At 40.4% G+C, this 16,678-nt stretch overlaps 1 protein-coding gene across 1 annotated transcript; it reads left to right on the forward strand.

Moving 5' to 3' along the window:
• Positions 1–12,649: 12,649 nt before the first annotated feature.
• On the forward strand, positions 12,650–14,251 carry AGBL3 (AGBL carboxypeptidase 3). Its single transcript, XM_088055697.1, is given in 5 exon segments — positions 12,650–12,671; positions 13,519–13,596; positions 13,599–13,936; positions 13,938–14,082; positions 14,085–14,251. Coding segments are annotated over 5 exon segments (750 nt in total).
• Positions 14,252–16,678: the final 2,427 nt, after the last annotated feature.

The raw sequence follows: 16,678 nt of genomic DNA on the forward strand, positions 1-16,678 counted from the left end.
AAAAAGTCCCTCAGACCCAGTACTTTGTCTCCAGCTGTAGCCAGTAATTACATATATAACAGCATGTCACTAACATATCTAGTAGCTTCCAGTGATTTGCACTCAAGGACATCCTGAGCCAGAGATGATGGCTTTGTGTACAATAGCACTTGGTAAATTTTTCCTTCATGATGCAGCAGAGACACTTTCTGAACTTATAGAGACCTTTACTATCTATGGTACCCCTGTTTAAGGAGTTCACACAATAAATCCTCATACCTAAAAAAAAAAGAAATAGATCTGTGGCCTTTCTCTCTCAGAATGCATAAAAACCCCCACACCTCATTTTACTTGATGCTACCTTCAAGTTTCCTCAGTGCTTCCCCACTTTTACTGTAGAAAAGTAACATATTCCTTTCACTTTTGGTGCTCCCAGGAAGAAGATGTCGTGGTCATTCATTTTATGGCCAGTGGTAATCAGCTGCAAATGCTGGGTTCCAATTTAGAATATTGTTACTTGAAAACTATTAAAACGCCATATTATTTCTTACCTAGAGAGGTTGGGACACCTTCTGTATTTAAATACAATTACAAAATGCAGGAGGAGGGTGGTTTTTCTTTTAAGTCAGTGTTACTTACGAGCAGCATTTAAAGAATTCAGATAGGACATGGTGAATATAAAGTAGAAGTTACTGGAAGTTGGTAAAGTAAATTTCCTATGGGCAGATAAAATAATCTTTACAATTACTGCGTCCTAGCAGCAGTTTCAAGATTAAAAAAAATACACTTTGCAGCCATTCTCTGCACACAGGATCAGAACCACAACTGCTGAAAATTGACCTTGTTCCCATAAGTCACCATACATTTACTGCAGCTTGTCGCAAGACCAGATTTCTGGGTCCTTGTGAGATGCTCTGGTGGTCTTGTGTGTGCTGTTTCAAGGAACTGTGGTTTCTTCCAGCAAGTAGCCTCTTTCCACATTTTACTGTGGAAAGAGATGTAAAATCCTTAGCTTTCATTAAATAATTAGCAAGAAAGAACACTTTAAAGAAGAGGTAGCTGTTGGTTTAATACTTTAGCCATCTGTAGCAAACCAGAGGAGACTGCCTCAAGCTCATTAATATCTTAACTGAGCATATTACATTTTATGGGTTACTCAAAGCAAAGTTAAGGTGGGGAATTATTGCCTCAGAAAAGCTGGCAGGACACACCTAGGACAGAAACTGGGTGATAAACCCAGCAGGTGCTGTGCCCAGCAGGTAGGGTCCACACTGGATATAGCAGAGGGAGAACTGCAGATTCCCAAGGGATTCAAAGCAGAGATGCACTACTAATTTATTCATAGCAAACAAGGTTTCATTAACAAGAGGGTACCCAGGACACCCCTATTCCCTCAGAGCAAAGTCCAGCTGCAGAAGCAAGGCCATGTCTTGGATTTGCAGTCAGTAGTAGCATGCACAGACTGTGACAGGAGCTCTTGTTCCAGTGCTAGAGGCTGCAGGTGCTGCTCCTTCCCCAGACCCTGTTCCCAGCTGCCTCCCTTAAGCTCCCTTTGGAGGATGGTGACAGTGGCTGCCAAACATGTCCTGCTCTCCTGGGCCTGCTGATGTGCTTGTACTGGTTCTGCCTGCTGCTCCTCCAAGGGTTACTGTGCCTGGCTTCCCCTCTGCGCACAGTGCTGGCCACTCAGCTCCTGGCCATGCCAGACTCCAGGAGATCTCAGCACAGATGTCCTTATTGAGGATGCAGCCTTGTATGGTTAGACAATAATGTCTGTGGTGTATTGTGAGAACTGGAGCTATAAATACAAAAAAAAAAGGGTGGCTTTGGTATGTTTTCCCACTTAATTTTTTATTGGACTTTTTAGAGCCAGAAATATCAGAAAGCTCCTTTAATGACAATGGCATTCTTTAAGAGTCGCTGCAAAAACTGAGCCCTGAAACCTCTGCCCTACTAGCTCATGCTTCTCTGGCCATGAGGCAAAATCATTCTGAGTGAGGCAGTGCCAAGTGACGACCCTTCTGAGCTTCCCATTTCTGACTATGAAACACATGGAAGTTCTCCATCCATAAAAACATTTAGGAGCTTTTCCAAAGCTGATGGAAGAGGAATCTTAGGATCAGTAGTACTTGACATCTGAATGCAGAGCATAAGGAAGTCCAGCTGCCTCCCCAGCCCACCCTGTCATGCAGGAGAGGAGCAGTACCATAGGGCCTGGGGCCAGGAGCAGCACAGAGGGGTCCAGGAAGCTCATCTGCAATGATGTCTTTGTATCTCAGGATAAATTCTCCCTACATGGGTACTAAGCCCCTCCCCAGCTGCTGGGACGGGCTTGCTTGGAAAAACACAGTGTTAAGAGTTTCAACTTTTGGCTGTTGCATAAATAAGAACTTTCTCTTACTGGAAGCAAAGACAATGGGGTTTTTTGAAAATACTTTGTACCTTTAACACTGTCAAGTATTATCCGAGTTCTCCACAACTGCAGAAGAAAACAGCTGCTGGGTCCTGGTTTTGACCAGAGAAAGTCATAGTCATGACATTGAATTATACAGAGATACAAATAGCTTGTTTTTATTTATTTTGTTTTCTGAAATCTATAAAAATAAACATCTTCAAGACTATGAGACTTTGCCAAAAGTTAAAAATATAACTGAAGAATAAAGTAACAGCCACAGACTGTTCCTAACCCAAATTTAACATTAAAAAGCCCCAACCTAGCCACAGCAGAAGAACTCTAACCAGTGTTTTCCACTCATAAAAACTCATTTACCTCTCACCTCATAAAGAAAATTTTTGAATATAAAAGGGAAATAATAACGTAATTCATTATCATACTCTAAATGTCACTTAGCCCTTTTGTTGTCTATCAGGTTTTTTTTGCCATACGTACTCCTCTGTGACCTAAAAAACACACCTTCTCTCTCAAATAACCTATTAAAGCATTTGTGAGGCATCACCCTGATTTTTCTGCTGAAGGGAATGCTGTGTCCCAGGAACCTGCAAGGCACATGCAAAGAGAATTATTAAATGATTTTCAGTCCGTGGTCTACAGTCTGCAGGGACGTCATGAACTATTTCTAAAGACTTCAGGAAAAACAACCAAGGCAAGCAAGATGCTTGTCACTATTCTTTGATTTCCTGGTCAGTCCATTAGGAAAAAAATTTAAATCTTTAGGGAAAAGATAGAAGAAATCATCCAAGGTTGGATGCAGTCTAGAAAAGTCCATGAAGCCACCTGAAGAGCAGGAACTTGTTTCATACATACTAGTTTCTTGACTATAAGTGTTTCAACTGTCTGAAATGTGAACCTATGGTGATTTTATATAGCTTCTCAGCAGCATTTTGCAGTCCATGCAGAATTCTTGCTGCTGCACCAATTTTCTCAGCAGCATCCATGGCAGATAGCTTAAAGCTAGTGCACTGGTTTCACTACTTTTTCAGTGCTACTCTATTTGAGCTGTTGTCATTTCAGTGAGCCAAGAGGCTTTGCTTTTATCTTAAAAGTAAGAACATCATTGAATTTTTTGTTTTTTGCCTTATAGATCTGCTATGCCAATTTACACAGCCAGTCCCAGATCTTCTTGACTTATTAAGCATCACCAGATCTACTCCATGTTGTCCTAATCTGGGTACAGCTAGCTTGCAACAGAGAGACTAAAATAACCTCAGCTGTGTTAGTATTTGTCATGTTGTCTGTTATATCACAGCTCTGCTTGGTGCAGAATCAGGCTACAGAGCCTGGTGCAAAGGTTGCAGAGTTAATGCCCAGCAAAATAGTTCTGCCTTTGGGAACACCTCAGCACAGCAGCCTGGTCAGCTAATTTTCCTGCAGGGAAAAGGAGTCACCAGTGAAACTGCTGTGCTGTTCTCTACATTCAGACTGCTATCTCAGCACAGCAGTGCTCAGGTATTGCAGCTCTAACTGGAGCTATCTCAGTGTTTCTGAGCTGTGAAATACAGACAGGACACCCATGAAATCACTGAAGGCACGTGGAGTATTTTACACAGACCACATTACCTCTAGACAACATGATTCCAGAAAGAAGTAAATGAGAAAATAACAAAATATTTTTCCATCTCTTGTGCTGTGGAAATGTTAATCCAAGTTCATGATGTTTAACTGGCTACACAATTAGGATAGCTTATCTCTAAATGTTCCTGCTTATTGATGCAGTGCTGTAGGATCAGAGCTTGCCATCAGTAGGCATATGCTGTCTGCTTACCTTCTCTTTTGTAAAACAAAATTTTTCATGCCCAAAGCATCTTCCTCATCAGTTCTTCTCACTTCCCTCTCATTTCTGTGCCATTCTGGAAAGCTGGTCACTATTCCTCCCAGCGCTGGTGTCATATTGCTGCTCACAATCTGCCTGCATTCTACAATTTTGGGGTATAATCTCTGAGCTAAAAAAGACTTCTGGCTGCACTGTATCTTACATAAGTCTAGCTAAGAGACAAGACCTTTCACAGCCTGGTTATCCCAGGGCATCCATGTGGATCACTCATCCTGGATGGCTGAGTAATAAATCAGAAGCAATCTTAACTGCAAGTCACAAACTCAGACTTTGTACCAACACTGAAATTCATCAGTCCTGCTACCAGTGTCTTCCACCAGCCCCTAACCACCCAGATGGCTATTGGCAGAAGGATAGCACTGGGAACAGCAGCAGGGATTAGCCAAAGGGAGGACAGGGCAGGGGGAGAAGAGGTGGCAGAGGGGGAAAAGGGAGATAAATTGTCATCTGGAGCACATGTTTTGCCTTACATGTGGCCAGCTCTGTGGACATGGATTCACAAGAGAAAAAATCGAGAGGAGCCCCTTTGCTGGGCAGGGGGACAGCCCCTGCAGCCCCCAGCCCTCTGATGGGGATTGTGTTAAGAACACTCCACACATCATCTTCCTATGCTTAGTTACACAGGCAGCATGGTACCTGTCCCCAAGGATGGGTTTCATCTCTCCTGGCTATAGGTATCTATAGCAGGACTGCCAAGGGGGATCTGGTCAATAAAACCGCTGGAGCTGAAGGATGTATTCATCTAACCAAACACAGGCATCTGTTCAGCATGAGATGAGCTGTGCTCTAGTCTCAGCTACCCTGATTAACTCTTCACAGACAAGGGAAAGATGCTAAGGTGCCTAGCTCAGACAGGGACGTTTGCATTTGGTTAGAGGTCAGTGCCATACTCAGAATCCAAAAATAAAGTAGACTAGAATGTAGTGAGGACCAATCCTGGCAAAACAATGACAGTGACAGTCATACCAACACATAGCTGAGGAATGTGGATAAAAATAAAACCTGTGGGAACAAAACAAATTCTGAAAGCATTACAATAACCATTGGTTAAATAGCACAATATTTACTAGCATTCCCATAACATCCAAAAACTTTTAGCAGGGTTCAAAGCTTTGCTGTGCTAAGCACTGCACAACCATATAAACAAAAAGACACTGCCCATCTCTCGAGATCATGTGCAGGAGGAGTAAGACCCATGTGTGGTCACCATCCATTTTCTGTGACTCTGTTTTTCCCCAACCATTTCCAAAAGTTTCTCAGCATTGCCCATTTCTCTCAAGGGATTGTGCTGGAATACAGTAACATGATTTGGGCAAGCATTTGTGTTCAAACAGCGTTGCCTCAGAAAAAGGCACACATTGTTGCATGCAAACTTTCTGACATTGCAAGGCCAGGTTTGTAGCATGACATTTCAGATTTCCTTTTAGGTGATCTCAGGTTGTTTCAACATGCCGCAAGAACTTCAGCCAAGACTTTAAAACAGATTGAAGTGACAAAGAAAAGTATTAGAATTATTCCCCAAGTACATGAATAAACTTCTGTGTATATACAAGAACCAGAACATTTGGAGGAAAATAGGAAAGAAACATATTTACAGACCTCCATTATATCTCAGTGAACACAGGAAGGAATTTAAACATTACAACGAGCTCAAAGCAACTTGTTAAAGAAAGCAAAAAAATATTTTATACATTTTTTACTTTTTCTGTGTACCAGGTTTGAGTTCAGGTGTGTGTCAAGTACCCAGCTCCACGTATCTTTAAGAACTCTTATGTTCAGTCTTTAAAATAAAGCCTTTTAAAACATTTTTAATCCACAGGAAGACTTGTAATACACAAGGGTTTCTTTGCCGCTGCAAATGAAATCTTCAAAGAAAGCCCAGGAGTCTTATTAAAGTTGGAACATGAAAAAAAACCAAAAACAAAACCAAAAAACCTAAGCATGGACACAAGAATCAGTATTGGCTGCTAGGGATATGACACTGTGAGATGGCTTGAGAGAATAAAATGTCTGCAAAAAACAGAAAAGAACAAAGCAGAAATAACTGAATTTAAAGGAGCTTGCTTGACTTGGAGCTTCTCAAATACCTGTAAAAATTCATAGAGATTTACCAAATCCGCTAAGTGACCCAGTTGTATAAGTATCCAGAGAGTATATTATTTTTATTTAGCTATAAGTATCTGGAATATATGTATATTCTTAAACAGTTTGCTTTCTGTAAAATGGGGGATGCACCTTTGAGAATTGTGCAAGCAAAGGAAAACATGGAAATTAAGTCAGAAATAGGAAAATGTGTCAACAGTTGCATCAGAGCTAAACTGTTACTTTCAGTGCAGCATTTTATCCCCTTTTGAGCTATATTATAGCCAAAGGAAAAGAGCAAAGAAGAGAATCAGGTCAGTTCCAGACACGATTTATTTTGAACCTTCTCTGTAGCATGTTTAACATAAGCACGTTTCACTGTGCTGCTAAGAATAGTCCTATAGAAACCAAGAGAAATCTAAAGCATGTGTGCATGTTTGCACTGGGCAAAAGGCACCTCGTACAAACCAAGTCTTCATTTTTGTGACATAAAGTGACATTTAGACTCCTCCTTTGCCTCCAGGGACAGAGTCTTACTGAGTAATGAACGGGTATTTAAATCATTAGCACTGAGGAAAAGGCTGTTCAGACTGTTGGTTATGGCTCTCAGTAAGCAAATGATCATGACATTTGGTTCCATACAAATACTCATACCGTTTTGCTGGCTCTGAAATATTTAAACTGCATATGCTGGAAGGTGTTTGAGTATTCACATCTGAGCACTGTGCCTAAATGAAACTGCTGCTGTTTGCAGCACAAGCAGCATTTGTACACAGAAGTGCAACAAGAAGAGCAGGGTTCATCCTCCCTACAGAGTTAAATTAACTTTGTAATGTTGTAAATTGAATGTTGCCTTTATATTAAGTCCTGCTGCCACACAATAACCTCACTCAAGCATGATGTAGAATAGATACAAGATAGATAAGTGTTGCCAGCCTTCACACAGCTTCCCATAAATTCCATGCATCAAAAAAGGATGAAACGCTGCCAGAATTCACAGTAATTTACAGAACAATCTCCTGTATCTTTTCTGGTAATTGCAATCCAGACCAAAATTATCCCTGCAGTTCTCTGCCCCAGCAGTCTGTTAGAAGCTCCCCTTTTTCTTTTATCTTTCAGCAGAAGCAGCAGAAGTAAAATCTATTTTTTTCCCCCCAAAACTGTGTGTTTGGGTACATTAATAGGGGTTTGCACATTGCCAGATCACTCTGCAGCACGAGTTTAATATTGATCACATGTGGTCATATGACTGCATTTCTGTCAAACCAGACAGGGCACATGATGGAGTTTTCACTGTCTCTTTCTGTTAACATGAAGTTATGTCAGCCAGGGGAGAGCAGATGACACCTGATGTCTCACAAGGCCAAGCAGTAAGAAATTAACCCCTTGTATTACTCTGAGTGGATCCAAGAGGGCAGAAGGGGTTTATTGCAGGTCAACACTCTGCAGCCTGGGGCTGTGCCATCCTGGATGCCACGACAGCCCAAAAAGGAGGACTGAACGAGCCAGCCAAGGCCTCACAGCAGGACACAATCCCAGATGTCAGTTTATGCTGGCAATTTGTAAATGGATTTGCACTTGGCATCCTTGCTTGAGTCACGGCGCACCAGCCTATGGTGCTACTCTTAATTGCTTTACCTCAAAGTGAAATAATTCCAAAAAATAGTTCTAAAATAGCTCTGCTTGCACACTGCAAATGTTCCACTGTAAGGTACAAGGCACACAGGGCACATTTGCCTCTCTGGATCAAGAAGAGAAGCTCAGGTCCATCTCCTGGCCTTCTCTGACAGACTGCTACCATCTCGTGGCCGTTCTTGTTCTCTCTGTTGGCAACAGAACCTGACCTCTTTAAAAGCCAGTTCTGTTTTCCCCTGCCCTCTTAGCTGTTCCACTAGAAATAAAGGATTCCTTGGGAAAGAAGTAGCAAACCCAAAGGGCTTTAGTGCATTGTGATACTGTAAAAGGAATAATATTAAAGAAAAACATGTCAAAAACATTTTTCACAAAGTTTACACAAGGATCTGAAAATAGCACCTATCTCTTCATTTTGCAAGAGTAAATAAAACTTCTTTAAGGAAATATAATGCAAAACAAATAAATAATTTTTGAAGGACAATTTCTTCAATATCAAACAAAGCTTTAGTGTATTCGTCCTGAATTCCTGTCATCCTTGATTCACTTAAAAATAAATTAAGACTCAGAGAGAAAAACAGTTAACAATATAAAGCTTAAAGAAAACATTTTAAATCAAGCTGCTACCAACATAACAATTTTTTCCCAAGAAATAACACAAATACTGTCACCAGAGGTACCCAAACTTCCTGGGGATCACAGACTAAAGTTTAGGCTGTGAAGTTGCCCCTGTCAGCAGCAAACTTTAGAGCTCATGTAAGGGATAATGCTGCCCAGTGGACAAAACAGATTTATGGCATCGTTTTCATCAGTTGTTCTTCCACTCCAAACTCTGGGCAGTCGCTCCTGCCTCCTATCCCTGCCCTCTCTGCCCCTCCTGGTCACCTCTCTAAATGAAGGGTGGACTCTTACCAAAACACTGCTCACACACAATTCCGATTGACATGATGACTTTTTTTAGTATGATGATGATAGAAACAAAACAGGATAATTGAAATAAGACCATATGACTGGGTTTATTTGTTTTTTGATTAGGTTACAGAAATTACTTTTTATACAAGGGAAGTAAATCTGATCATTCAACTGGCATTTTGGGAAAAGAAAAAAAGTAATTCTGAAAATCACAGGATATTTATCATTTAATATTATTTTTCATCCTGTAAAATAGAATAATTTTAAGGTCAGTATCGTGATTTTTTCCCACTATTTGCTCATATTATAAGGATTTTCTTCCAGCATACACTAGTACTGTACATACAGTTATATTAAACACACAATTTTATCTCACTATAAGTAGGGAAATCTTATGGTTCAAATTTCTTTTCTCAGAGATATAATTTATTTCAAATAGTAGCATGGCCCAGATGTCCCACACCTGCTTGCCTCTCAGGAGCACCTTCTCTAGAGAGAGAAACACATCCATTGCTTTCCAGAGCTGAAGGTGCAGAGTCAGACTCTAGAGGGGGTTGTATAACCATACCTGGAGTGTGGTTATGACCACAGGGAGGAAGAAACTTTTTGATGTGTATGAGGAACCAGTGGTCAGTCCCTCGTGTCATGTACAAACTGATACAACCACAACAAATATTGCTGATACAGAGGTCAAGGTGTTCATCTTGTGGCAGCAAACAGCAGAATTCCCATGACTGTTCAGCCCTGGAGACTCTTTGTGGAGCTCATAGGTTTTCTGTTACATCCATGATCAAGAGCACACATTATCATGCTGAGCACTCTAAGAAGAAGGTTTGAATTCTCCCTCTTCTGCTCAGTAAAGAACACACCACCCACAGCCCCTTCTGTGGCCACGTACCCCCTTTGTGACTTGCTTTGGGCAAGGTCCAGGGGCTTGACAGTCATGCCTACCTGCAATTCAGAGAAATCCTGGGGATGTGTATTCCTACATAACCATCCTTGGTAACTGTGTTAGCCAAGGAACTCATCACTGGTGCCTCTATAACCAGTCTTCCAGGAAAAACAGGTCTTCCAGAGAGCAAACCCAAGCAGATCCAAAACTGTGTGCTCTGAATTGTTCCTCATGAGTACATACCTTCATTGACAACAGAGGAAGCTGGAAGAGTCCAGCCAGTTTGCTTAGGTGGCTGTGACCTCCAACACTGCAGTTATTCCTGAATGCCTGTGCAAATTGACCTTTCTGTTGGGCCTTCACCACATAACCCACCAGACGTTCCTGCCTCCTCAAACAGCTGAAAAGCAGCCTGTCTCAGTTATACGGGGGCAGGAGTATAGTCCAGGCATGGGATAATGGTGGAGTACACAGTTTACAGACACTAGGTCTAATTCTTCTGCAGGCTGTAAAACAAAAGAGGCAGCTATTCTTTGAAAATAAACAAAACCAAACTGTCCTGCTATGGACTTGCAATTCTATTTAAGTATTTTAATTTAATTGGTTTAGGATGAAGACCTGACACCCCTCCACCCCAGCTAATCTGTGACTGAAGAGAGTCAGCACTGTTCTTACATACTAAGACCCTTTAAATTATTCCCCTACATTTTCCCTGTAAAACCTCAGGGTGAAAGATTAGGCAAGGGAAAATACATTAGTGATCATATTATTGTGAAGCTCTAAACAAAATTGGAAACCGTTCTACTCATACTTAACAGTCCTTGGCCTAGGTGAGTATTTATCTCGGTCTCACCTTGCAGCTCACCCTTAACCACCATTTACTGAGCCAGGCATCCCTTAGAGTTAGGTATCCACTGCATTTAAAAATGGGTTCATCAGTTCTGTGTTTAATTCCTTTACTTCTCATATATGGTGTCATCTACACTTGAAACCATATCCTTCAGATGAAAATCTTTTGTTTATTATGGGGTTTTGTCTCTTGTGAAGAGAATTAAATCTAGAAACCAGGCCTAAAGCAATGAGAAATGTTTTTTCTAGAAAGAAATAATAGTGGTACTGGTATCTGATTCACACCCAAAGCAAATACAAAGTCACATGAAAACAAATTTCTATCTTTTGGCCTGATATAAGGAGGTAATAGGAAGGATAGGGAATGCTTTGAAAGGGGATCCTTTCATATCTATGATCCTATGACAAGTTTTTAACTCTGAGCAGTGTTGCAGTCAGTGCACAGTACCAGAAGTCCTGATCATCCAATTAAGAGATTTTTTCAAAGTCTTTTCTCTGCCTATCATGTTTTCATTTGAGTGGTTTTTCCCAGCTTTGAAGAATTCCTTGCTGTCAAGCAAGTAACCCCCCATTGACTTCAGATGTCTCTTTGTTACCCCTAAAATATGGTTTGTCCAGCTGTAGGCCTGCATTTCTACACAGAACTCCTTGTTACTGCTGTCTGTATAAGCCTATGTTTGTACCACACAAAGGCAAACTAAATAAAATAAATTACCCATATATGTCAATTAAAGAATTGCTGTTACAGTTAAATTAAGTGAAACAAAGCTGTGGACAGATGAAGTTCAGACTTTAGTCTTGAGGTCTTACAGATTCAGCACAAATCTCATGTCTGGTTATTAGCAATGTCAATACTACATTTCAGGGCTATAGGGTTAAATACAAATGTCAGCTAATAATAGATTTTATGCAGTCTGTACAGATGTCCTAGAGCAAGCCTATATTGAGATAGTGGAGACTAAGGCAGTTTGTGTGCTTTATATATACAACAAATGGCAATTCAGAAATAATTTAAAAATAGGAAATGCATAGAGGTGGGACTGAGACATCTATGCCCTTATTCAGAGCGGATACTCAGTACACCTGAATCATCGTACACTACAACAGGTTTGGACACAATGCTGCCATAGCAAACTCCTGACAAAGGAGTTGTCATCTAGAAGTGATTTATCTAGGAGAAGATGGGGACATCTTCTCCTAGATAAATAAGAAATCTTGCTGTCAGATGTTGGTAGATGAAGCACTTACAAATATAATTCAAAGCCTGATGAAGCAATGTGATATTCCTTGTAATTTTAAAGCACTTGGGAATAAATTATTTTCCCATAGATGGGGGAGGAAACTAGTCACATAGTTACACATCTGCCTCAACTTCTTTAAATTCTCCTTGTTCTGTTACTTACCTCAGAAGTCCAGCTCAGCTCAAGCCATTGTTCTCAGTGAAAAACAATATGAACCAGCTTAAAATTAATTTGTTGAGAAAATATGGGCAAAGAAAGATAAAAGCCAAAAGAGAAAGTGAAAAAGATGAGAACTGTGTAACAACATCAACACTCAAGTCTGTGCTGGAAGGATATTTTGTTTTTGCCAAAATGTATAAACAAAACCTGGTCAGATTGGATCAGTTCTTGAATACAGGCTTCTCATCCTGGCAAGGATTCATTGGACAGAATTAAAGGAAGTTAGTTGCCTTATTCCATTGTCACTGATTGACTATGAGTTTTGAATATTTATTCTTTTCTGTGTTTGCTAAACTCATCCAGTTGCCTTGGATGAACTTGGAACATGTGGCAGTTGTTGATTTTGGTCCTGGGATACTTTTACATGGATAAGAAAGAATTATAATAGTTTTGTAATCCTAGGAGAACTAGCTGTGGCCACAGAAGCAGAAAACTGAAAGGGATTTAGTGCCTTTCTTGAGGCTAATACAGTTAGTAAAGGCTTGTAATACACAGAAAGGCACTGGTACTCTTTGACATGAGTTCATTTAGAAATCAGCTACTTCTGTAGTATGGGTATATTACCTGTCACGAGTAGGTTGCTATGCTTGGTGGCCAGAAATGGTAAACTGCTGTGTAGGAAGGAACAGAGGTGTCCTTTGCAACTGGATGTGCTAATTTACTGCAAGGGGTAAGATGTGGAGGAACACTAGGAATCTCAGCTCCCTGTCTTTTTATAAACAAGGGCAGGGCTTTCTCTTAGAGTCTTTTAGTTGCTCTTCTTCAAAAATGCAACTTTCCATGTTTTTTATTACTGACTTGAACCTCACGCACAGGCAACTGGAAGTGATTCTTATTTCAGCCTGTACAGCTCTCCAGCAAAGTGGGTGTTGTGGTATCGTGATTCTCAGCCTTCATTAATGAAACTTGCCAACCAAGAAGAAATCTGCTGCCTTTAAGTGTGGCCAGTTGGCCCTGCTGCTCCTGAGGAATGGCATGCAGGCAGTTACAAGCAATTCCTGGGACAGCAAGCATCTAGCTGCAGTAGGACATGAGTGCTGGCTTGGCACTGAATGTGTTCTCTAGGTGATAATCTAACACACAAACTCAACACATTTCCTAAGCACCTCCTTTTATAGTGTGGAGAATGTCTTAAGATGCTCTAGTTATTGCTAAGAGTTCTAATCAAGATTCCAGTTGCATTACTGACATGCTTGGTGACATTAGGCACCTTTTCCCGGCAGCTGCTTAGACTTTGATTTATAACACTGTGAACCAGATTTGCACCTGATTCACTGCAGGGTGCTTTTTCATGGCCTTGCACATTATTTGACAGTACCCCATGCTACAGTGCTAATCAGCATCACACTGTTTGTCTGCTCTTTGCCTACTAATTCTGTATTTGAGTGCTGGCTGACCCCTCACCAACCTCCACACAAAGCACACACAGTGTACTGCTTCCAAGCAAGCAATACACAGGCAGGGATGCCTTAGTGCTTCACTACTGACAACTTTAGCAAGTAAACAGCCTGTACAAACATGGCTTGTGGCCACTGTTGTACTCAAAACCCAGCACTAAGGAACAGCATAAGAAATGGCTGGTAAAGGACTGGAAATAAATCAAGTATTACAAAAATAGCATGGGGCAAGACAGACATCATTATTTCTCACTGACTTGGATCTTCCAGTTCCCTGACCAAGGCACCTGCTACATTGCCCACTACTATCCTTACACCTACAACAACCTGCAGGAGTACCCAGTGTCCATCTCTTAAGGCCCAGTGGTGTCTAAATTCTGCAAGATTCACATCTTATGCCATTCACTGTGAAACACAGTGTATGATTTAACTATCACCACCACTACCCCTCTCCAAAAGTGGCAAGGGCACTGAGCAGAAGACTGCAATACTGATACTGAGGGTGCATCCAGGAGAAACTAAGAATTCCTGGATAACAAAGGGCTTTATGGATTTCATTACTGGTGACTCAAGCAAAGCTCAACTCCTGCAGACAATTTTGTCTTGAAAGCGGTACCTATGTTGAATCCACATGGTTTGATTGTGGGAAATCACCACTGCATTTTAACAGGCCAGGAGCTGTACTTCAAATAGAGATCTATCATGAAGAAATGTTTCCCTTCCATCTTGTATAATCAAAGCATGGCCAAAAAGTAATCTCATTTTCTTTCCCTTTAGAATACCCTATTCTCCTTTTCACTATATCTTTGTTAGTTTGTTGTTTCTATGACCCTTATTGTTTTGGTTTGTTTACATCTTTGCACTGTACCCAAGCCTTTCCGACTGCTTTTTTTAAGTTAAATTACTTTTCAGAGTGAGTTGTTTTGTTCTTCAGTATTGTGCAGGTTTTCACTTAATGTATTTTTTCCTTTCTGGTAATATCTTCAGAGTAAAAGACTTTTCTTCAAGACAGTTTCAGCATATTTCTCCCCATGTCCTCTGCAAAAAAATTATTTATCAAATTCCTTATTTCTTTCATTTTTTTCTTTTCTGGCATACAACCACTTTCAAGAATGAAGTTTGGTTCAAAATAGATCCCAGATGTCCTTTTGACAGCAAAAATTGCCAAGTTTGCTGTATGTTTTTCTACAAATGGCTCTGATTTCTTGTGCAGACTTCCACTCACAAAGACATTGATACACTGGATATAAAATTAAACCTTCAGGTACTAAACTAAACTTTAAACCAGTAAATTAAATCCCTCTAGTCTAACTTCTATAACAAATTAACACAAAATTACTCTTGTGCAGGAAGTCAGTGTCAGAATTAGTATATTTAATAGTTTTTCTCTTGTTAGAGCCTGTCTTAAATAATGTTTGTGTTCTTTCAAATTAATGTTTTGGCCTGTAAATCCCTAACTTACAGGAGACTGATGCTTCAGGCTGCAGACAAAACACTCCTTTCAATACGAAAGACTTAGAGTCCATAGGACAGTATTTCCACAATGTATTCTTGGACTACTGTGTAAATAACAAACAGGTAAAGGAAGCTTCCCCTAGGCCTTTTCTCCTGCCTCATTAGTCCAGCTGTGAAAAACATAATAGCCTGCAGGTTTATTGCAATAATAAATTTGATAATGGCTTTCTCTAAGCAATACACTAAATTTGTGGTATTTCTTATTATTATCTATGCCTGAAGGAACATGAGAAGGTAGTGAAACTGCAAGCCAGGGTGAATTCCAAGGTCCTGAATTCTGATGCGTTAAACTGGAATTCCAGGTAACTTAGAACTATTCAGATAAGCCACCGTCTGTTATATCTTCTCTGTATCTCATAAAGAATGCCAGAGTAAATGTTAGAAATGTTACTAAACTAGACTTTTGAGAGTCACACTATTTAACACTTTTTAAAAGATTGCACATAAACCTTATAGTCAAATGTTAATAGGCAGTTCACTGGAAGAGGCAAAACACTGTATCTGTGCCAGGTGGCCTTTCTGAGGAGAAAAAACCGTGATGATACAGAGCTTTCATCTAAACCAATACACTTTTTCTTTTCTGCAGCCTTACATTTTGCAGATCAGTCTAGGCACAACAGGTGCATTATTTGGTTTTGTGTAAACCTTATTTCATTAACCATGAAAGACACTATTTTGATTGCTTAGCAAAGTGGTTAAGTTCAGGGTAACTGACAGCAGAGCAAGGATCTGTACTCTGACCAAATGACACACCTATTAAACCCGATCAGCTCCTCCTATGTAGACTGTGAGTACTGGGAGATCAGAGGTGCAGGTGATTTTAGAGAGGTGAGCATCGTGTGTTATGAAGAGCTGTGGCCCTAACATGGTCATTTATTAGGGAATAAAACTTTTGTATATTTCTTTTTTTACGGAAACATTAATAGGTTGGATCTACCTCATCAAATTTAAGATGTCCATAGTATAGAAATCAAGATATGATCTACACAACTGGTGCTGAAATGTAAATAAATAAAAAGACATGTGCATAAATTTAGATTAGATATTAGGAAAAAATTCTTCACTATGAGGGTGAAGACTCACAGAACAGTTTGGCCAGAGAAGCTGTTGATGCTTTATCCCTGGAAGTGCTCGAGGCAGGTTGGATGGGACTTGGAGCAAACTGGTCTAGTAGAATGTATCCCTGCCCATGGCAGGAGAATTAGAACTAGGTGATCTTTAAGGTCACTTCCAACCCAAAGCTCTGTGATTCTGTGATAGTTCTATGATCTTGATGCATCGTCAAAGAACTAGGTCAAATGAGCAGTGCAGACCAGGAGTATTCATTTTCCCTGTAGCTTAACCCTGACCATCCAGAAGGCAGTTATTATTCCAAAGAAGGTGGCCTTCACCTGTCAGCTTCTGCAGCACAGCTGAGTAAGCAGTCACAGGGTCAGGATGGGGAGGGCACTGGCATTAAGCACAAGAAGTATCATGTTCATGTACTTTGGTGTCAGTCATATTTTGCAACACCAGTTCAGAGTGTTCAGGAGCTGTGTCCTCCTCTCACACATGCAGAAGAGTCATCACAGTGTCACTAAAGGCCCATTGCCTACATCTAATCTAAGCTCATAGACAAATGTTGCCTCAGATTTAAAAGAGTGATTTCAAAGGAGGACAAAGAGACAT

This window comes from Pseudopodoces humilis, chromosome 5 (assembly GCF_049639895.1).
Source record: "Pseudopodoces humilis isolate 2021_Gansu_Grassland_sample_001 chromosome 5, ASM4963989v1, whole genome shotgun sequence".
NCBI classification, from domain to species: domain Eukaryota; kingdom Metazoa; phylum Chordata; class Aves; order Passeriformes; family Paridae; genus Pseudopodoces; species Pseudopodoces humilis.